The sequence below is a fragment of the Ovis canadensis genome, chromosome 22 (assembly GCF_042477335.2).
Source record: "Ovis canadensis isolate MfBH-ARS-UI-01 breed Bighorn chromosome 22, ARS-UI_OviCan_v2, whole genome shotgun sequence".
NCBI classification, from domain to species: Eukaryota; Metazoa; Chordata; class Mammalia; order Artiodactyla; family Bovidae; genus Ovis; species Ovis canadensis.
Genome location: NC_091266.1, coordinates 25,900,940 through 25,923,883, shown reverse-complemented (window position 1 = coordinate 25,923,883; position 22,944 = coordinate 25,900,940). Strand labels below are relative to the sequence as shown.

Sequence of the window (22,944 nt, the reverse complement as noted above, 5' to 3'; positions counted from 1 at the left end):
TGCACAGCAGTTTTCTCTTTTGACTTATGGGTTCTAATCACATATTTTTGCAGATGTTAATTCACTATAGTAAGGCTGCTTTCAGACCTCTTCAATCTTGAATCTATGGAGTTAATGTGTCGTCATGTTAAACTTGACTCAGCCCATGTTGAAGTATTTTTTGCATAGTATTCTGATTTGAAGAAAACTGAGTTTCTTGGAGCATCACTTCCCTAAATCTTTCCTGGCATTAGCTCACCCTCAAGGAGGGAGACTAATAATTGTTTGCTTTGTTCTGGGACACTGAGAATTGACTAGGCTGCCACTTACCATGTTCATATTCTTTGCATTAAATCCTCCCAGGAGTAAGATGATGTTGCTACAAATCTGATCCATAATCACCTGGCCACAAAGGTAAATAACAAACTGTCTAAGAAATCGGGTCTGGTAGAGAAATTCTCTTTTGCCAAACAATCCCTGTAAAAACATGAAATGAAATAGTCATTATAGGAAACAAGAAGTGTCTCTAATGTAAAAGTGTATTTCCTAGCCAATGGGCTGGAAAACTCTTGTGTATAGGCAAGGAATTTTCTGAGGAGTCACATACCTTGATCATCATATCTGGCAGCAGCAAAAATTTGGTCCCAGGGCTTTTTGCATATTTAATAGTAGCTATGGGTGCTAAAGCAAAATACATTTTTATTTTCTGAGCCAGCTCTGGCATGGTGGAAAATGCAATAAAGCCTGCAAAAAAGAAATATGTCAACATGGATATCGAATATCCTAGAGTGAATAAAATGCGTATTTTACTTCTATCAAGATGTTTCAGTAATTGTTTTGTTGTTTAGTAGCTCGGTAATTATGTGTGCTAATGGACACAACTGAGAGACTGAACTGAACTGAACTGAACTGAATTATGTGTGTTTTAACTCTCTTGAGAAATTATAAGCTCCTTGACAGGCAAAAACAATGGCAGCAACCACATCTCTGAGCTTCCTCTGACGTATAGGATACTTGCTGCCCATTGCTAGGTTCTCAGTGAATTATTCAATTATTGAATCCAATAATATGGATTTTGAGAAAATACGTATATTGAGAGGCAACTATATGTTAGACACTTTGCAGGAGACTTTCATGGATCTTACTTAATTCTCAGATGTTTGTGAGATATTTTTCATACATCTTTATAGTGAGAGACATCAAGGATGAGAGATATTTTCTTGTTTATTGATAAAAAGCATGTTGTCTAACATAATGGGTATTGAAATAACAGAGTTTTGCTAGTTTTCTTGGATCTCCAGCTTTTCTGGAGCCCAAATTGGAACACAGTAGCTCAGGTGGGAAAAGAATCCACCTGCAGTGCAGGAGACCCTGGTTCGATTCCTGGGTTGGGAAGATTTGCTGGAGAAGGGATAGGTTACCCAGTCCAGTATTCATGGGCTTCCCTGGTGGCTCAGCTGCTAAATAATCTGCCTGCAATGTGGGAGACCTGGGTTCAGTCCCTGGGTTGGGAGGATCTCCTAGAGAAGGGAACAGCTACCTACTCCAATATTCTGGCCCGGAGAATTCCATGGACTGTATAGCCCATGGGGTTGCAAAGAGTCAGACACGACTGAGCGACTTCCACACACACTAGTAGAAATGTTCAGTGAACTGGATTCCAGTTCTTATTTCTGCCCATAGACTAGGTCTGGGATATTGGTAAAGTCAGTCTGTGCCTCAGTTTCCATACTTATAAAATAGAGACGAATACCCCAGATTGCAAAGGGACAATCTTTCTAGAGCCTTCAGGAGGAAAATACTATCATAGACAGCCAGAGCATGGCCGTTATATTTGAAATACTCTGTATCTGTTTCAAAAGCACCTGCACACTCTCTGTCTAAGCTGATATTTGCATGTTGTGGGGCAGGAGGGTGGGCAGGGAGAAATCAGAATCTCACGGCCCTGAAGAAGCCAGATCTGAGAGAACTGTGTGATGCCTGGCCTGGCTGTGCTCATATACGCTCACATTTCTCCTGAATATACAAACCTGATTTTTTTTGGAACCTACCCATGGTGGTGCCCTGTGAATAGCCGACATAATAAATCTTTTCTTGGCCTGTTTTCTGCAAAATAAAGTTCATGACTGCAGGAAGGTCAAACCTAGCCATCTCATCATAGCTACAAGGGGAAAAGACAAAGTTAAATGAAAAATTATAACCAGAAACAAACAAAAGAAGCCCTCCAGGGTTTACAAACACCCTTGAGTTGTCAGTCCCATCCATCAGCTTGTTACTGTGCTCCTCACAACAGGATGGACTTGTTTCAAACCCATGGTGCGTGGGTGCCTCTGGGATCATGGGCTGTTAGCAAACTGCTGTTTTCGCTGCTGCTGCTAAGTTTCGCTAGATATTATCAAAGAGAAATAACCATCTTAATCAACATTTAGTGAGCACAAGCTCCACCTCCTGGTGGAGGTGTCCTTGTTATTCGACTAGCAGAATAGCATGGGGCCAACCAGATTGGTTTTTTTTTTTTTGGCCATGCCAGGCGACCTGCAGGATCTTAGTTCCCCACCAGGGATTAAACCCATACTGCCCTCAGTGGGAGCATGAAGTCTGAACGATGGGACTGCCAGAGAATTCCTATGCAGATTCTTGATATGAAATGTATTAAAGATGCTGCAGGGTCCCTTCTCTGGTGAAATGGATAAACAGCAAGTTGAATATTAATAGATCATTCAAATAAAACATTAAAAAAACTTCTGTAAGGGTGTGAGAGATACAGTAACCAAGTTGACGGCCCCTAAGGCTTATTCATTCTCCTTATATCTTTAACATTGCCTGTCCTCATCTTCTTCTGGGGGTGGGAGTCATCACTTAGGGAAGAGTCAGTCCCAGGATATCCGCCTACAAGGAAATGGACCTACGTTTCTCCCATCCCAGTCTCCATCACCTTACCCCACTGGCCATACCAACCTTCTACTTGGGGAACTCAGTTTACTGCCCCCAGAGAATCACTAGTCAACTATGACAACTGGGGGACATAGTGTTGTGATATTGATGGGTCAACCAAAGTAAATTATCCTAATACCAGGAGCTCTAATTCTTTACTCAGTTCTCCCAGATATCCATGCCCACCTTCACTCTCAAGATTTACATATACCTGAAAGCCCAGAACTCATCTTGGTCTATGGAGAGGGTCTTGTGCTTCCGAGACCAAGTGTTTCCTCTGCTGTTTCCCAGCCACACGTCAAAACCAGCATCTGCCAGAATGAAGCCCAGGCTGTTGTTGGGCAGGTTGGAAATCCAGTTGCTAGCATCTCCCAACAGGCCATGCTGCAGTAACACCACAGGTCTGGGACCTACAAAAAAGTGAATTTCAACAGCATGTAATGTTCTGCACCTGCCTTATCCCTTAATGTGTTTGAAGGTTTAAAGTTAGACAGACCTGTGTTCAAACCTCGATTCAGCTGCTTGCTAACTTGATTACCTTGGCCAGTTACTTAACCTTTCTGCCTTGATTTCCTCATGAAAAAAATAGTATTTTTGTTATGATTAAGTAAAATAGTGCACAAGAAGCAGATGGCAGAATGTCTGGCACAGAGAAAGAATCAATAGCGCTTGCCTTCTATTATTGCTTTTGTGTAGTTACCATTATCATTAGACTTGCCTGGGGTCAAAGGATATTGGAAGTGCCCCAGGAAGAACGTATAGTATAATGATTAATTTAATTATATATAATTATAACTATAATATATAAATTAGAAAATAATGTCATTATATTTTGATAAGCTATATTATAAAATTATACATAAATATATGTGCATATTAATATCATAATATCAATAATGTATACTATGGGCAGTAAAGAGTCAGACATGACTTAGTGACTGAGCAATAAAATTAATATACAATTTAAAACTAGGATTATAAAGTATATAAATTATTGAAATACTATTAATATATACACTTGTATCAGCTCAGTTCAGTCACTCAGTCGTGTCCAACTCTTTGTGACCCCATGAAATACAGCATGCCAGGCCTCCCTGTCCATCACCAACTCCCAAAGTTCACTCAGACTCATGTCCATTGAGCCTGTGATGCCAGCCAGCCATCTCATCCTCTGTCGTCCTCTTCTCCTCCTGCCCCCAATTCCTCCCAGCATCAAAGTCTTTTCCAATGAATCAACTCTTCGCATGAGGTGGCCAAAGTACTGGAGTTTCAGCTTTAGCATCATTCCTTCCAAAGAAATCCCAGGGCTGATCTCCTTCAGAATGGACTGGTTGTATCTCCTTGCAGTCCAAGGGACTCTCAAGAGTTTTCTCCAACACCACAGTTCAAAAGAATCAATTCTTTGGTGCTCAGCTTTCTTCACAGTCCAACTCTCACATCCATACATGACCACTGGAAAAACCATAGCCTTGAGTAGATGGACCTTAGTTGGCAAAGTAATGTCTGCTTTTCAATATGCTATCTAGGTTGGTCATAACTTTTCTTCCAAGGAGTAAGCGTCTTTTAATTTCATGGCTGCAGTCACCATCTGCAGTGATTTTGGAGCCCCCCAAAATAAAGTCTGCCACTGTTTCCACTGTTTCCCCATCTATTTGCCATGAAGTGATGGGACCAGATGCCATGATCTTCGTTTTCTGAATGTCGAGCTTTAAGCCAACTTTTTCACTCTCCTCTTTCACTTTCATCAAGAGGCTTTTTAGTTCCTCTTCATTTTCTGCCATAAGGGTGGTGTCATCTGCATATCTGAGGTGATTGATATTTCTCCTGGCAATCTTGATTCCCGCTTATGCTTCTTCCAGCCCAGCGTTTCTCATGATGTACTCTGCATAGAAGTTAAATAAGCAGGGTGACAATATACAGCCTTGACGTATTCCTTTTCCTCTTTGGAACCAGTCGTTGTTCCATGTCCAGTTCTAACTGTTGCTTCCTGACCTGCATACAGATTTCTCAAGAGGCAGGTTAGGCAGTCTGGTATTCTCATCTCTCTCAGAATTTTCCACAGTTTCTTGTGATCCACACAGTCAAAGGCTTTGGCATAGTCCATAAAGCAGAAATAGATGTTTTTCTGGAACTCTCTTGCTTTTTCCATGATCCAGCGGATGTTGGCAATTTGATCTCTGGTTCCTCTGCCTTTTCTAAAACCAGCTTGAACATCTGGAAGTGTACGGTTCACATATTGTTGAAGCCTGGCTTGGAGAATTTTGAGCATTACTTTACTAGCATGTGAGATGAGTGCAATTGTGCGGTTGTTTGAACATTCTTTGGCATTGCCTTTCTTTGGGATTGGTATGAAAACTGACCTTTTCCAGTCCTGTGGCCACTGCTGAGTTTTCCAAATTTGTTGGCATATTGAGTGCAGCACTTTCACAGCATCATCTTTCAGGATTTGAAATAGCTCAAATGGAATTCCATCACCTCCACTCGCTTTGTTCATAGTGATGCTTTCTAAGGCCCACTTGACTTCACATTCCAGGATGTCTGGCTCTAGATGAGTGATCACACCATTGTGATTATCTGGGTCGTGAAGATCTTTTTCGTATAGTTCTTCTGTGTATTCTTGCCACCTCTTCTTAATATCTTCTACTTCTGTTAGGTCCCTACCATTTCTGTCCTTTATCGAGCCCATCTTTGCATGAAATGTTCCCTTGGTATCTCTAATTTCTTGAAGAGATCTCTGGTCTTTCCCATTCTGTTTTTTTTCCTCTATTTCTTTGCATTGATCACTGAAGAAGGCTTTCTTATCTCTTCTTGCTATTCTTTGGAACTCTGCATTCAGATGTTTATATCTTTCCTTTTCTCATTTGCTTTTCACTTCTCTTCTTTTCACAGCTATTTGTAAGGCCTCCCCAGACAGCCATTTTGCTTTCTTGCATTTCTTTTCCATGGGGACGGTCTTGATCCCTGTCTCCTGTACAATGTCACGAACCTCATTCCATAGTTCATCAGGCTATATATATTTACTATATAAATAATACATAAACATACACTTGTATAATTATAAATATTATGATATTTATACACACACATATGTATACACCCATACACCATACACTTAATGGCTTAATTATTATAGGTCTTTCATATCAAGAGGACTGGCAACCAACTTGAAGGAATTTCAACTGTTAAACATGTGAAATTTTTAACATCAAAATAAATAATGATGATATAAATTACATCCCACTGAATAAATTAAAAATGTATGAGTTAACAATGACACCAACAAAAAAATAAGTAATTATGGAGGAAAAAAACTCTTAGTTACAGCATGTGTGTGAAAGTGTCATTCATTTGTGTCCGACCTTTGTGACTCTCTGCACTGTAGCCTGCCAGGCTCATCTGTTCATGGAATTCTCAGGCAAGAATACTGAAGTGGGTTGCCATTGATCTTCCTGACCCAGGGATCGAACCCAGGTTTCCTGCATTGCAGGCAGATTCTTTACTGTGTGAGCCACCAGGGAATATGGAAACTTGGATGGTGTTATAAATTCATCCATGGATGCTACAACTAGTGGGTAAAAGTTTGAAGAGATATAGGATATTTACTTGTCTTGAAAATATCTCCTCACAAATTATTTATGAATTCCAGAGTGAAGAATATGAACTTTATGGTAGAAAAACAGCAGACACCACCTTAGCAAAGTCATCATTGCTGCTAAATATTGCCAAAATGGAAATGCCTGACTTCTTAAAAGATAGTAGCTCTTGTCATTCAGTAAACTGAGTTCTTATCAGTGAACTGAGTCCATACTCAGTCCATATTCAGAGCCTCCATATAAGACAAAGGCCTTTCTAGAGAAAACTCATTCAGCATCTGGGCAGTCTTCATGAATGCCATTTGCCTCATTTTATGCTTCTGGAGAGAGAACTCGAGGGCTGCTACTGCAAGGCCAGGATAAAGGAACTCAGAATTATTTTAGGCTTTCCTTTATGTCTGGTCCTTGAGTTCATCCTCTTAACCTTCAAGGAGATGACCTTAACATGAGGTGATCAAATCAAGGAGAATCAGTGCTCCTCTTTGGAACGCTAAGGACATTTCCCATGATTGAGGCCAGCTTGGTCCTCCTTAGCAGTACGCTTTGTACTTATGGTTCACCTAGTGAATAAATTGGCTTAGAAATGATTTATTTCATTTCAAATATCCCCTTGAGTCATGGGCTTTCATTTAAATTATAGCTAGCAGGTGAGTGTGTAAGGGCTGCTGAAAGATCTATCGTTTCTGAAGATGGCCCAGCCTATGTTACCTCTTGATGTAAATATTTGAAGCTAACAATGATTATTTGAGAAAACAAAATTTAAAAAAGGCTTTTGTCACAAACTTATAGACATCTTTCAGTTGTTTCACTATGAATTTTATCGGCCCTCTTTTTGAAGAGATGGTGAGAAATCCTTCTCCGTCATTGCTGGGAGATTTCTTCCTTGAAGAGGCCAACGGGAGCTGCAGGAACAATATCAGCCACTAGAGGGGAGTATTCTGCACCCGATAGCTCAGTTGGTAAGGAATCCGCCTGCAACGCGGGAGACCTGGATTCCATCTATGGCGTGGGAAGATCCCCTGGAGAAGGAAATGGCCGCCCACCCCAGTATTCTGGCCTGGAGAATTCCATGTACTATGTAGTCCACGGAGTCGCAAAGATTTGGACATGACTGAGTGACTTTCACTTTCACCTTGAACTCCAATTGCCTGGGCAATGAGGGAACAGTCTAAATAAACAGTATTTAAGAAAACAAACTCCATCCCTGAACAGGTGCTGCAGGTAACCCCTTAAGCTTATGAAACGCGGCAGTCTCCTGATTGCTTGGAAGAACTGTGGCTTGCTTTCCCTCTAGGATTCGGGGGGCTTAGTGAAAAAGTTCTTTCCATCTCCAGGCTATTCATTTATTTATAAAATATTCATTCATTCATTCCACATATATTTGACACCTGCCATGTGCTTGGTACTATTTTAGGCACTGGTTATACCCTTGAACAAAACTGATAAAATTTCTTGCTGAGTTTACATCCTGGTTGGAAGAGACAGTTAATAAACAAACGAGAAAATATCTATCATATCAATGGTGTTAAGGGCTATAATGAAAAGTAATCAGGATAAAGGGCCAGATCTCCATAGTTGGCAAGGGTTTGTTATTTTGAACAGACTGGTTAGGCAGAACATGGCAAAAGAGCTGAAAGAGAGAGGCCAGAGCAAACTGCATGGGTATCTGATGGAACTGCGGTCCAGAGAGAGAACTGTAAGTTCAAAAGCACTGACGTAAGGGCATGCTGGACATATATAAAGCACAGCTATTTACCTGGTGTGAAAAAAAGCTGCACATTCCCACCAACACTGCAAAAGAGTTCCCTTTTCGCCACACCCTCTCCAGTAGAAAACCATAGTTTAAAAGGACACGTGTACCCCAAAATTCATTGAAGTACTGTTTACAATAGCCAGGATGTGGAGGCAACCTAAATGTCCATCAAGAGAGGAATGGATAGAGATGGTGTGGTATATATACACAATAGAATATTAGTCATAAAAAGAAACAAAATTGGGCCATTTGTTGAGATGTGGATGGACCTAGAGTCTGTCATGCAGAGTGAAGTAAGTCAGAGAAAATCAAGTATCATATAACAATGTACATATGTGGGCTTCCCTTGTGGCTCAGCTGGTAAAGAATCTGCTATATGGGAGACCTGGGTTCAATCTCTTGGAAAGATCCCCTGGAGAAGGGAAAGGCTACCCACTCCAGTATTCTGGCTTGGAGAATTCCATAGTCCATGGGGTCACAAAGAATCAGACAGGACTGAGAGACTCACTTCACAATGCATATATGTGGGATCTAGAAAAATGGTACAGATATATCTATTTGCAGGTCAGGAATAGAGAGAGATAAAGACTTAGAGAATTGATACGTGGACATGGGGGAGGGGGAAGGAGGGGGTGGGATGAATTTTGAGATTAGGCTTGATATATACACACTGTGCTGTGTGCTGTGCTTAGCTGCTCAGTCGTGTTCGACTCTGTGTGACCCCATGGACTTAGCTCGCCAGGCTCCCACCATGTGTAAAACAGATAGCTAGTGGGAACCTGCTTTATAGTACAGGGAGCTCAGCTTGGTGCTCCGTGATGACCTAGGAGAGGTGGGATTGGGGTAGGGAGGAAGGGAAGTCCAAGAGGGTGGGGATGTATGTATACATCAAGCTGATTCACTTCCTTGTACAGCAGAAAGTAACAACATTATAAAATAATTATACTCCAAAGAAAAAAATAAAATAAAATGAAAATATATTGTTTGAAAAAGCTGTACAAATGTAAATTAGAGTAAAACAGAACCCTGAAGCTTCTTTATACCAAAGCCAAATAGCATTCATTCAGCATTTTCTGGTCCTAGTTAAGAGAGGAATCTTAATTTGAGTGCAGGTTTTGCAACATACTAGCAAGTACTAGCAGAGATTCTCGAGGTAATTTAACCTCTGTGAGTGGCAGTTTCTTCAGATTATTATGAAAGCTAAATGGCATTAATGTAAATGAATTTAGCATTGTACCTGGTATATGAAAGAAGACAGTAAGAAATTACATTATCCGTACTAAGGCAATGGCACCCCACTCCAGTACTCTTGCCTGGAAAATCCTATGGATGGAGGAGCCTGGTAGGCTGCAGTCCATGGGGTTGCTAAGAGTTGGATACGACTGAGCAACTTCACTTTCACTTTTCACTTTCATGCATTGGAGAAGGAAATGGCAACCCACTCCAGTGTTCTTGCCTGGAGAATCCCAGATATGGGGGAGCCTGGTGGGCTGCCATCTATGGGGTCGCATAGAGTCGGACACGACTGAAGTGACGTAGCAGCAGCACTCATGACAGATAATGTAGTTGCTGCTGTAAATATAGCTCTAGCCTTTTAAAAGGAATAGAGCCAAATGTAGCTGAAGGATGGGTACACTTTAATTAGTAATGAAAGTGAATTTCTTAAAAGCCAACAGTGGCTGAAAATCATTATTAAAAAAAAGGGATTGTAAGAGCCATGGAAACATGCACCAAAACCTTAAAATATACATATAGTGCTCAGTTCTTTAAAAGACTAGTGAAAAGCTAAGCAACATCTGAAATATTTACAGGATACTTATAAGACTATCTGGATGGGAAATATATGTGCTAGGGTGGATATCAGATGCCATGTTGGAGTTTATATTCTTTGTGAGCAAGGTTTGCAGTGATCTATTTAAGAGATCATCAGGGGATATTCTAGAATATCTATATAGGAGGGATTGGGGGGAATGAATTAATTACTAGAAGGGATAAAAAATAAGCTTTTCTTGAAGGTGTCTTTTGAAAAGCAAATGCTGTGTTTAGAGACTTCCCTAGTGGTCCAGTGGTTAAGAATTCCCCTTCCAGTGCAGGGGATGTGGATTCAATCCCTGGTCAGGGAACTAAGATCCCACACGGATCTTAGGGGCAACTAAACCTGTGTGCTGCAAGTAGAGAAAGCCTGTGTGCTCAGCACAGCCAAACACAACAACAACAACAACAACCACAACCATGCCTCACTGTTTATTTGAGATACTTGGGAGTGGGACGGTGGTGATGGGAATTAAGAAGGAGCTGAAGCCACCTTCTGGCTGGCATAATGGGCCCAGTCTGTACCAAAATTCCATGTTTCTTTCTACATACTCAAATCACAAGGAATTCTTTACTGTAGGGAAGACTGCGATGTTAGGATAATATAGGGGAAATCATACCTGTCTTCTTAAGTTGCACGAGGCCTTGAGGAATCCTGTTAACAGAAAGGATATACCCATCTTCTGTTAAGACTTCATACTCCTCACAAGGATAACCTTTATGTTGGATGATTTCACTCTACAGAAAAAGCAAAAAAAAAATTTTTTTTTAGTTCAGTTCTGTATGGTTATGTTCTCAATGATTATAAAGTAAAAAGTAGATTTCTTGAGCATGGAAGAAATAGACAAGAAATTCCTTGCTTCTCACTAGCTAATTAGGTTATTGTTGTTGTTGTTGTTGTTTTTTTTAAAGTAAACCCTCTCCAGTTCTCATTTTCTTTATCTTTAATGTGGAGATCTCTAGTCTTTCCCATTCTGTTGTTTTCCTTTATTTGTTTTCATTGATCGCTGAAGAAGGCTTTCTTATCTCTTCTTGCTATTCTTTGGAACTCAGCATTCAGATGCTTATATCTTTACTTTTCTCCTTTGCTTTTCACTTCTCTTCTTTTCACAGCTATTTGTAAGGCCTCCTCAGACAGACATTTTGCTTTTTTGCATTTCTTTTCCATGGGGATGGTCTTGATCCCTGTCTCCTGTACAATGTCACGAACCTCCATCCATAGTTCATCAGGCACTCTATCAGACCTAGTCCCTTAAATATATTTCTCACTTCCACTGTATAATCATAAGGGATTTTATTTAGGTCATACCTGAATAGGCGAGTGGTTTTCCCTACTTTCTTCAATTTGAGTCTGAATTTGGTAATAAGGAGTTCATGATCTGAGCCACAGTCAGCTCCCGGTCTTGTTTTTGTTGACTGTATAGAGCTTCTCCATCTTTGGCTGCAAAGAGTATAATCAATCTGATTTTGGTGTTGACCATCTGGTGATGTCCATGTGTAGAGTCTTCTCTTGTGTTGTTGGAAGAGGGTGTTTGCTATGACCAGTGCATTTTCTTGGCAAAACTCTATTAGTCTTTGCCCTGCTTCATTCTGCATTCCAAGGCCAAATTTGCCTGTTACTCCAGGTGTTTCTTGACTTCCTACTTTTGCATTCCAGTCCCCTATAATGAAAAGGACATCTTTTTTGGGTGTTAGTTCTAAAAGGTCTTGTAGCTCTTCATAGAACCGTTCAACTTCAGCTTCTTCAGCGTTACTGGTTGGGGCATAGATCCCACCCATGACAAGGTCATGTGGAGAGACCTAACGAGCAAGGCGAGTCAGGTCTTGAGGGGTCCTCTGCCTGAGCATCTACCCCGAAACCAAAATCTGTCTGTTTACTGTCTGCTATACTATACTCTTCTGACATTACAGGGGGCTATCCCCGACCACCTTTCTCTGGAAAAAGTTAACTTAGGGCTCCAACCGGTCGCCTGCATATGAAAGGAATGTTTCAGCTCAAATCCCTCTGATGGCTCTCTAACTTGCCTGACAGTTGGAAACTTTTACAACTTGTGATTGTTTACAGCCCCCAACCGTGAGAGGCACGAAGCTTAAAACATCTTAAAGATATAGAGCCTTTTAGAGCTAAGAATTAGTTTGGTGAAGTGTTTCTTTGTTGAGTTAACGTCTGCTGCCAGGCCTCCATATACTTTATCTTTTAGGCACCTGAAGGATATTAATCAATGTAATTGGGATATAGAAAAAGGGATACAGTAGTTTTGATGTTAGCAACACTAGACTTTTGAGCTAATGAACTTTCTCTTTGTTATAAATCACTGTACTCCTCTTTCTTCCTTATAAATTGTTGTGTCCTTGCTATGTAAGAATGTAACTTTATTTAGTGCTTTTTGAGAGCGGCACCAGACTTTGGGAAGAACAACACTATTAAGGCAAATAATTTCTCTGGTTGACAGACCCTTACCAGAGAAGGGCTGTAAAATGTTAATTGGCCTTCTGGCCAGAAGATGATGTAAATCACCTAAGACTTGTGTATACAGCTAGGTATGCAGAGAGAAAGCCTGGTCTCAATAAGAGTCAGGGCTGCTGATGCTGCATAATTTTGTATTATCCATTGATCTCTATGTACAACCAAAAGTATAAACAGCTTTCCCGGACAATAAAGGATGGGCAAGTCACTGGAAAGACTGGTTTCCTCCATGTTGAATCTCTCTCTCTCTCTTTCTCCCTCTCCCTCACTCTCTTTTTCAGGCTGAATTCACATCTGGGGCGTGGAGTCTCTCTGAGTTTACTTACTTGCCCTGGCTTCTAAGACATACGCGAGCGGGAGCCCAAGGTGGGGCACCCTCCACTATTCAAGTGGGCGCTGGTGGCCTAACGTAGATGGTGCAAGTTCCTTGTCTTGGAACTTTATTTGTTTTCCACGTAAACCAAGTTATTCAGACTCTTTTCTCCACTAATTTTCCCACTATACTATTTTTTCTAATCTCTCTTTATATTTCTAAATAAGTAAGTTTTTCCTTGCCACGCCGTGCCCCTTTCGAATTACCCTGGATCCACCGGGGCTGGACCCCGGCAGGGCATAGATTTGGACTACCATGATATTGAATGGTTTGCCTTGGAGACGAAGAGAGATCATTCTGTCGTTTTTGAGACTGCATCCAAGTACTGCATTTCAGACTCTTTTGTTGACCATGATGGCTACTCCATTTCTTCTGAGGGATTCCTGCCCACAGTAGTAGATGTAATGGTCATCTGAGTTAAATTCACCCATTCCAGTCCATTTTAGTTCACTGAGTCCGAGAATGTCGACATTCACTCTTGCCATCTCTTGTTTGACCACTTCCAATTTGCCTTGATTCATGGATGTGACATTCCAGGTTCCTATGCAATATTGCTCTTTACAGCATTGGACCTTGCTTCTATCACCAGTCACATCCACAACTGGGTATTGTTTTTGCTTTGGCCCCATCCCTTCATTCTTTCTGGAGTTATTTCTCCACTGATCTCCAGTAGCATATTGGCCTGCTACCTACCTGGGGAGTTCCCCTTTCAGTGTCCTATCATTTTGCCTTTTCCTACTGTTCATGGGGTTCTCAAGGCAAGAATACTGAAGTGGTTTGCCATTTCCTTCTCCAGTGGACCACATTCTGTCAGACCTCTCCACCATGACCATCCCATTTTGGGTTGCCCCACGGGCATGGCTTAGTTTCATTGAGTTAGACAAGGCTGTGGTCCTAGTGTGATTAGATTGACTAGTTTTCTGTGAGTATGGTTTCAGTGTGTCTGCCCTCTGATGCCCTCTTGCAACACCTACCCTCTTACCTACCGTCTTGTATGGTATGGACCTAACAGAAGCAGAAGATATTAAGAAGAGGTGGCAAGAATACACGGAAGAACTGTACAAAAAAGATCTTCACGACCCAGGTAATCATGATGGTGTGATCACTCACCTAGCGCCAGACATCCTGATGTGAAGTCAAGTGGGCCTTAGAAAACATCACTACAAACAAAGCTAGTGGAGGTGATGGAATTCCATTTGAGCTATTTCAAATCCTGAAAGATGATGCTGTGAAAGTGCTGCACTCAATATGCCAACAAATTTGGAAAACTCAGTGGCCACAGGACTGGAAAAGGTCAGTTTTCATTCCAATCTCAAAGAAAGGCAATGCCAAATAATGCTCAAACTACCGCACAATTGCACTCATCTCATATGCTAGTAAAGTAACACTCAAAATTCTCCAAGCCAGGCTTCAGCAATACGTGAACTGTGAACTCCCTGATGTTCAAGCTGGTTTTAGAAAAGGCAGAGGAACCAGAGATCAAGTTGCCAACATCTGTTGGATCATGGAAAAAGCAAGAGAGTTCCAGAAAAACATCTCTTTCTGCTTTATTGACTATGCCAAAGCCTTTGTGTGGATCACAATCAACTGTGGAAAATTCTTCAAGAGATGGGAATACTAGACAACCTGACTTGCCTCTTGAGAAATCTGTATGCAGGTCAGGAAGCAACAGTTAGAAGTGGACATGGGACAACAGACTGGTTCCAAATAGGAAAAGGAGTTCGTCAAGGCTGTATATTGTCACCCTGCTTATTTAACTTCTATGCAGAGTGCATCCTTAGAAATGGTGGGCTGGAAGAAGCATAAGCGGGAATCAAGATTGCTAGGAGAAATATCAATAACCTCAGATATACAGACGACACCACCCTTATGGCAGAAAGTGAAGAGGAACTAATAAGCCTCTTGATGAAGGTGAAAGGAGAGGGAAAATGTTGGCTTAAAACTCAACATTCAGAAAATGAAGATCATGGCATCTGGTCCCATCACTTCATGGGAAATAGATGGGGAAACAGTGGAAACAGTGTCTGACTTTATTTTTTTGGGCTCCAAAATCACTGCAGATGGTGACTGCAGCCATGAAATTAAAAGATGCTTACTCCTTGGAAGAAAAGTTATGACCAACCTAGATAGCATATTGAAAAGCAGAGACTACTTTGTCAACAAAGGTCTGTCTAGTCAAGGCTATGGTTTCTCCAGTGGTCATGTATGGATGTGAGAGTTGGACTGTGAAGAAAGCTGAGTGCCGGAGAATTGATGCTTTTGAACTGTGGTGTTGGAGAAGACTCTTGAGAGTCCCTTGGACTGCAAGGAGATCCAGCCAGTCCATTCTGAAGGAGATCAGCCCTGGGATTTCTTTGGAAAGAATGATGCTAAAGTGAAACTCCAATACTTTGGCCACCTCATGCGAAGAGTTGACTCATTGGAAAATACTCTGATGCTGGGAGGGATTGGGGACAGGAGGAGAAGGGGACAACAGAGGATAAGATGGCTAGATGGCATTACAGACTCAATGGATGTGAGTCTGAGTGAACTCTGGGAGTTGGTGATGGACAGGGAGGCCTAGCGTGCTGCAATTCATGGAGTCGCAAAGTCTGGGACACGACTGAGCAACTGAACTGAACTGAATGTGGAGATTGAACTAGAAGGATAGTTTTTAAAGTGTAGCCTTGAGCCAAGAGCATAGCATCACTTGGACAATTGGCAGAAACACAAAATGATCAGTTTCCAGTCAAACCTATTGAATTGGAAACTCCGAGGATAGGGTCCAGTAATTTGGGTCTTAGCAAGTCTCTTACGAAATTCTGATGCACTCTAACATTTGAGAACCACTGGACAAGAACACTTATTCCAAAACTTGAGCATATGTCAGAAACATTGGGGGCACTTAAATATTCCTGAGTCACTTCAGGTTAGGAAATAGGTAATTCCAATGCATTGGTAGAATATAAAGCTGCACTCAATATGCCAACAGACTATAAAGCTGCCAAATCTCCTAAGTATTTGAGAAGGAGGGAATTATTCCTATTAGCTGCTGGTTTTAAAGGAACAGGAGAGGAGAAAGCTAGGTGCAAAGTGGCCAGTGTAGTATATAAGATAAAAGGGCATTGGAGTTAAGAGAAAGGCTGTGGGGTCCCAACGCTTGAGTTTTTAAATCCTGACTCTTGCACTAATACATAAACTGTGTGATCTTAGGAAATTTAGTTAACCTGTCCCTATTGCTCAGGTTATTTGTTCATAAATTAGGTACACCAATAGTTTATTTTGGTTTCCCAGGTGCCTCGGTGATAAAGAATCTGCCTGCAGTGCAGGAGATGCAGATTTGATCCCTGAGTCAGGAAGATATCCCCTAGTGGAGGAAATGGAAATCCACTCCATTTTCTTGCTGGGACAATCCCATGGATAGAGGAGCCTAGAAGGCTACAGCCTGTAGGATCTCAAAGACACATGAGCACCCACACATGCTTTTGCAATAGTTTGCATTCTGTGGGATTACTGCAAAGAATGTAAAAAGATAATTCACATATGACACCAACAAGATTGACTGGTACATAGTAGGGACTTAACGAGCATTAGCTACTTCTGTAATTAAAAATCTCTCCTACCCCTTCAAGTAACTCCTACTCATCTTTCAGAATTCAGGTTAAGAAATCTTTCTTCAGAAAAACGTTCTTAATTTCTCTATTTTATATTTTCTTTTTGATTTCACTGCTCTTGTGGTTGATAATTGAGTGTCTGTCTTCTCTGCTGGATTGTTAACTCCATGAACTCAGGGCTTTGATATGCTTAGATCTCTCTAACTTTGGTGCCTAGCCCAGTATTGAGGCCTAACAGGTGCTCAATTAACACTAGCTGGAAGAATACTTGAGTGAGGCAAGTTGTATACCAAAATATAGGATAAATTATATCCTTATGAATTAGTGTGTGTATATGCTCAGACACTTAGTCATGACCCATTATTTACAACCCTATGAACTGTAGCCTGCCAGGCTCCTCTGTCCAAGACATTTTCCAGGCAAGAACACTGGAGTGGGTAGCCATTTCCTTCTCCAGGGGATCTTTCCGATACAGGAATTGAGCCTGTGTTACAGTGTCTTCTGCATTGACAGGCATATTGTTTACCACTGAGCCAGATCTTTGGGAGACATCCTTCTGGCCCTTAGAAGTTCCCATACAGATTCTTCTGGGTTGTTGAGTGAAGAGAATCTCTTTAGTTGTAGATATAGCCAATCTCCCTGGGCCTCACCCACTGGGTGTGCCCAGCACCTACACAACACTCAGGCTTCAGGAGCCCTAAGACTAAAATCCATTAAATTGGACTCTGCATAGAGAATTGTACATGGAGAGTCAAAGTAAGATAGAAAATCCTTATAATCTCTCATATAAATTAAGTGAAGTAGAATAGAAGTGCTGCAGAGTACTAATTTATATGGCTTCCCCGACGGCTCAGTGGTAAAGAATCCGTCTGCAATGTACCAAATGGGAGTTTGACCCCTAGGTGGGGACGGCTCCCTGGAGAAGGAAATGGCAACCCATTCCCAGTATTTGCATGTGTGTAGATTCAGAATATTTCAATAGCCTATTTAGAGTTTTAGAATTCATTCAAGGAAGTTTCTGTAAAAAGCATCTTAAATCTGTATAAAGGTATATTAAGTCTATGATAAAGCTATGGAGCATGAACATTACAGAGAATCACCTTATTCAGCTGGAGGCAGCCTCTTCTTCCCTGGGAGGATTTGTTGCACAGTGGTTACAATTATAAGTTGTGTGTTCAGGCAGGCCTAGATTTGAATTCTAGTTCTACCACCTACCAGGGATGTGGCCTGATTTGAGTTGCTTAACTTCTTTCATCTCAGTTCTTTGATTTGGTCATATCTATAGCATACGACAGTGAAGATGAAATAATATCTTTTCAGCTTTCATCACAATGTCTGCTGTGGGATAAATATTACTATATCATGAATGTTATTAAAATTCAGCTAAGAATGTGAGCAGAAGCCAAAAAAACATTCTGTGAGCTGTCTAGAGAGGTCACATCATTCATGAATTTTACCGACAGGAAGCCCTCTCTATCATTTATAAGGGTCCTTTTATTGCCAGTCAACAGATTTACCAGTTCAAACTAGGATTAAATAGATTAGAATGGCACAAAATGTTGCTAAAAGGGGCTGTCCTGAGAGTAAGAAAGGAGGTATAACATCTTTCTAATATTGGAAAAAGTAGAAGAGGAATACAATTAGCACAGATGATATGGAAATAATCATAGCTCTGAGCTTGACCCAAGACACTGCAATCATTTAACTGTTCATAGGATGAAGCTAAGAATTCAAGGAAAAGTTAAATTGTGTTTGAAGCTCAAAGGGATTATTATTTGCCTGAATTTACTGAAACTGTTCGAGGTGAAGCCACATCCACTCACACCCAGCTTAGTGTTTTCTTTTCAGGACAATATATTCATTTAAAACTATGCTCAACTTGCAAAAATCACCACCACATATAAATATGATATATAATGCAGATAACACACAGTCGTAAGCAACAAGCAGGTAAGGTACTTCCTTTCCCCCCAGACCTGGAAAATCCCAACTTACAATATTCATGAATGCTTCTGGGTCCACAGTGATAGTCGGCATAGGTCCTGAATTCACATTTCTCTGGAACAAATGCGCCACCAGGATCAGAAGCCATATCTCGTTTCTGTACGAAACAATCCATTCTCTTGACAAGATTTTTGGCATGTTCCAACACCTGCATTTATCTCTTCCTGGTAATATAACAACTGATTCTAAAGTCAGAAGAACCTCTAGGTTTAAAAACTCTTTCACATGTTGGCCAGCTATAATTTCTTCTCCGAATTCCAAAGCATATTAAATAAGCTTGGTTGGTAGTAACGAAGGAACATAAAGTAGAATGGAAACACCATTTAGAATGTCCCAATACTATCTGGCTCCTCCCATTCCATCACATGAATTGGTGTGTAGAAAGAACTTTCTCTGATGCAACCTGCAATTAAGTGCATTTGATACAACCCATAAAAATCTCTGTTCACCATCAGGTAATATGAACCTTGTTGTGCTTAGCCACTCAGTCGTGTCTGACTCTTTTCAACCCCATGGATTATAGCCCGCCAAGCTCCTCTGTCCATGGAGATTCTCCAGGTAAGAATACTGGAGTGGGTTGCCATGCCCTCCTCCAGGGGATCTTCCCAACCCAGGGATCGAACCCAGGTCTCCTGCACTGCAGGCAGATTCTTTACCACTGAGCCATGAGGGAAGCCAGTATGAACACAGGAAGGAAGCGTCATTTTCTTTTTACCTAGTTCTTCAAAAAACTTTTTACTGGAATAAAGTTGATTTATAGTGTGTTAGTTTCAGATGTACAGCAAGTGGATCTGTTATACATATACATATATCTCCTCTTTTGGTCATTACGGAGTATTGAGTAGAATTCCCTGTGTTATACAGTAGGCCCTTATTAGTTATCTATTTTATATTTATGTATACTAATGTGTATATGTTAATATGAATATTCCAATTTCTCTCCCTTTATCCCTTTGTAACCATAGGTTTATTTTCTACATCTGTAAGTCTATTTCTGTTTCATAGATAAGTATATGATATCACTTATATGTGGAAACTGAAAAAAAGGTACAAATGATCTTTTTCTTATTTCTTATCTTACCTTTCTTTTGTTAAGTAGAAAGACATGAAGTCTGCAGAAAACTTTATAACCCTAATTTATAGCCACATTCTAGGGCTTTAGTGATCACTGTCCTTTGGTTGAAGGTCAATGTAGTGATAAGCATTTTTACTTAAAATGTGGAAAAAATTTTAAGATATTTTCTATTTTCAGTGATGGGTAAAAACGTTGATCGAAAGACTGAATCCTCCATGTTTAAGTCATTTCTAGCTCGCTTAGCTAAATAGATGATGGGTTTTATTTGGGGTTGTAATCACTAGTTAATAGCTGAGAGATTAATTTGATGGATACCTGGTAATTAAATCATCTGCAATAACTAAAGCAAGTTGCAGCCTAGTTACTTTCATGAGCTAAATGTCCCAGTTCAGCCAACTGTTTGAGCAATGCCTTTCCCAACTAATATTTAAGCAAAGCAGGAGAATAGTCTTACTGTCATTGTAAGTAAAGAATGTGTTAGAATTTAGGAAAAAATACTATAAAGTATACTATAGTATTTTACTATAAAGTAAAATATTTCTTTGCTTTGACATCAAGTCTTCAGAACTGAGGTACCAGCAGCCACACTAAACGAGAGACTTTTGGAATGTGGTTGGTGAAGGAACTAAAGCTAGAACAGGAAAGGTGAGTCTGTGAGTAAATACCACCCACACTTTCAGCCTCACCCACTCTGGGCTGCCTGGCATAGACATGAGGAGACGAGCTTGCAGCTCTTATTTGGACCAATCTCAACATCTCCACCACGAAAGATCTGATGTGTGCTAAGAGTATGCTTTGACCTAATTTAAGAGAGCAAATAGATGGGGAAATAGAGGAAACAGTGAGAGACTTTATTTTGGGGGGCTCCAAAATCATTGCAGATGGTGATGCAGCTACAAAATTAAAAGACACTCCTTGGAAGGAAAGTTATGACAAACCTAGACAACATATTAAAAAGCAGGGACATTAGTTTGCCAAAAAAGGTCCATCTAGTTAAGGAGAGATAACTCAAATAAATAAATAAATCTAGGAATTTAAAAAGGCAACAGTATAGCAGGTGCCACAGAAATACCTTTTAAAGGTATTTTAAAGGGTCCAGTGAAACCATATGAACAATTACATGTCAACAAATTGGATAACCTAGAAGAAAGGGATAGATTCCAAGGAACATGATTCTCAAATTCTCTAGAACTTCATCAGGTGATAAGTTTAGGGTATGAGTATTTATGAACTCACCTAAACAGATTATACCTTCTATAATATCAACAACCTCAATATTGTACCATGGTTATTTTTAAACCTTCTAATTTTCCTTGTGCATAAATGTAAACATAAGTACATTCTGCTGTTTAAATAATGTTTAAAATATTTTCCCCAAAATAAAAAAAATATATGTTTATTTCTTTGGCAGTGCCAGGTCTTAGTTGCAGCCCTCAAAATCTTCTATCTTCTTTGAGGCATGCGGGATCTTCAGTTATAGTAGGCAGAATCTAGTTCCCTAACCAGGGATCAAACCCAGCCTCCCTGCATTTGGAGTGCAGAGTCAGCCATTGGACCAACAGGGAAGTCCCCCTAAATTTTTTAAAAATTAACTACAACTAATTTTAGAGTTTAATAGCTTTATTTGAAAATGAAACAATTTATAAGAAAAGAATATCACATATTGATTAATGCAGCTGAGCGATACTTGGATCTTGCGCATGCTCAGTTATGTCCGACTCTTTGTGACCCAGGGACTGTAGCCCACAAGGCTCCTCTGTCCATGGGATTCTCCAGGCAAGAGTACTGGAGTGGGTTGTCATGCCCTCCTCCAGGGGATCTTCCCAACCCAGGGATCAAACCCTCATTTCTTGTGTCTCCTGCATTGGCAGGTGGATTCTTTACTATTGTGCCACCTGGAATAAATGCAGCTGAGAGATAGTGATTGATCTCAAAATGAGAATTATACATTTTTAGGTATGTGTGACGAATGGGAGGGCAGATAAACCAAAAGAGCATTTGCCAGGTGGCCCAGAGTCTCTTGTGAGATAACTCACGTTGAGAGAAGGAATAGGACATCTGTTTGTACAAGAGCTTTGGTCATTTGATCATAGAGTGATCCTGACGAGAGCACTGACTTGGGCCTTCAGGCACATTTCATGGTATAACCTTCACTGGACTTTGGACTCTATAATCCAAAACTGGACTGGGTTTTGGATTATAGAACCTGAATGAATTATTTTAATAAAACTCTAACTTTGGGGGAAAGCAGCACTTGAGAGCCCTTTAAACTGAGCTCTAATTCAATATTTCCTTGAGTATTCAGGATGCACCCACTTTTTCTTTTTTAAACCTTTAATCCAGCATGTTTCCAAAGAAAATCACCCTCCTTTTTTTCTTTCTCAATTCCTCTTTTGCCCCCTCAATTTTAGACTCTTTCCCCTCTTCATCCTGAAAGCTGGAATCTTAGACATTTTCTTATATTCTATGAGTCTGAGAGAGCTCCGGGAGTTGGTGATGGACGGGGAGGCCTGGAGTGCTGCGATTCATGGGGTCTCAAAGAGTCGGACACGACTGAGTGACTGAACTGAACTGAACTGTATATTTACTTATTTATATACAGCTCTGGGAGTCTCTGTCATATAAAAGGTTTTTTCACTTCAATATTTTACATTATCTGATTCAATGTAAATATTGCATAAAGCTACACTGTATGGTTGGGTGGCATCACCAACTAGATGGACATGAATCTGAGCAAGCTCCAGGAATTGGTGATGGACAAAGAAGCCTGGCATGCTGCAGTCCGTGGGGTCGCAAAGAGTTGGACATGACTGAGCAAGTGAACTAACTGACATTGTATGTATCAAGATAGAGTGTTGTGCCAAATATTCGTTGTTGATGGCTTACAGCTTGTTTGTAAAGTTTTGTTATTATAAATAATACCATGCAATTACCCTCGTATGTATATACATATATGTATGTGTGTGTATATATATATATATATATATATATATATATACATATATAGTGAGCACATATGAGAGTATTTTAATAGAAAAGATTTATAGATGTAAATACTGGGTCAGAGTATACCATCTACATTTCCATAGCTACTGCTTAGTCACCTTCAAGAGACCAAATTAATGTAAGTTCTCCCAACAGGGCATGAACATGCTTGTTTCTCCACAATTTCCTTCACCCATTCTGCACTTCGTAAATCTTTTAAATTTTGCCAGTATGATGAGATAAAGACATCTCATTGTAATTTTAGTTTGCATTTTTTTTCTTTCTTTCTTTTTTTTTGGCAACATTACACAGTTTATGGGATCTTGGTTCCCTGACCAAGGATTGAGCCCAGACCCTTGGTACTGAAAGAACCGAG

The 22,944-nt window shown here is 40.4% G+C and overlaps 1 protein-coding gene across 1 annotated transcript in view; it reads right to left on the bottom strand.

Annotated features, from left to right (window-relative positions):
* LIPM (lipase family member M) overlaps positions 1–20,966 on the bottom strand; it is a 28,215-nt gene extending 7,249 nt beyond the window's left edge. The window contains exons 1-6 of the mRNA XM_069567936.1: positions 18,500–20,966; positions 10,692–10,809; positions 3,125–3,323; positions 2,031–2,140; positions 587–723; positions 310–456 (exon numbers count right to left, since the gene is read on the bottom strand). Coding sequence (XP_069424037.1) covers positions 310–456; positions 587–723; positions 2,031–2,140; positions 3,125–3,323; positions 10,692–10,809; positions 18,500–18,646 — 858 coding nt within the window. The 5' untranslated portion in view covers positions 18,647–20,966. The remainder of the gene's footprint in view (positions 1–309; positions 457–586; positions 724–2,030; positions 2,141–3,124; positions 3,324–10,691; positions 10,810–18,499) is intronic.
* Between the last annotated feature and the right edge of the window lie 1,978 nt (positions 20,967–22,944).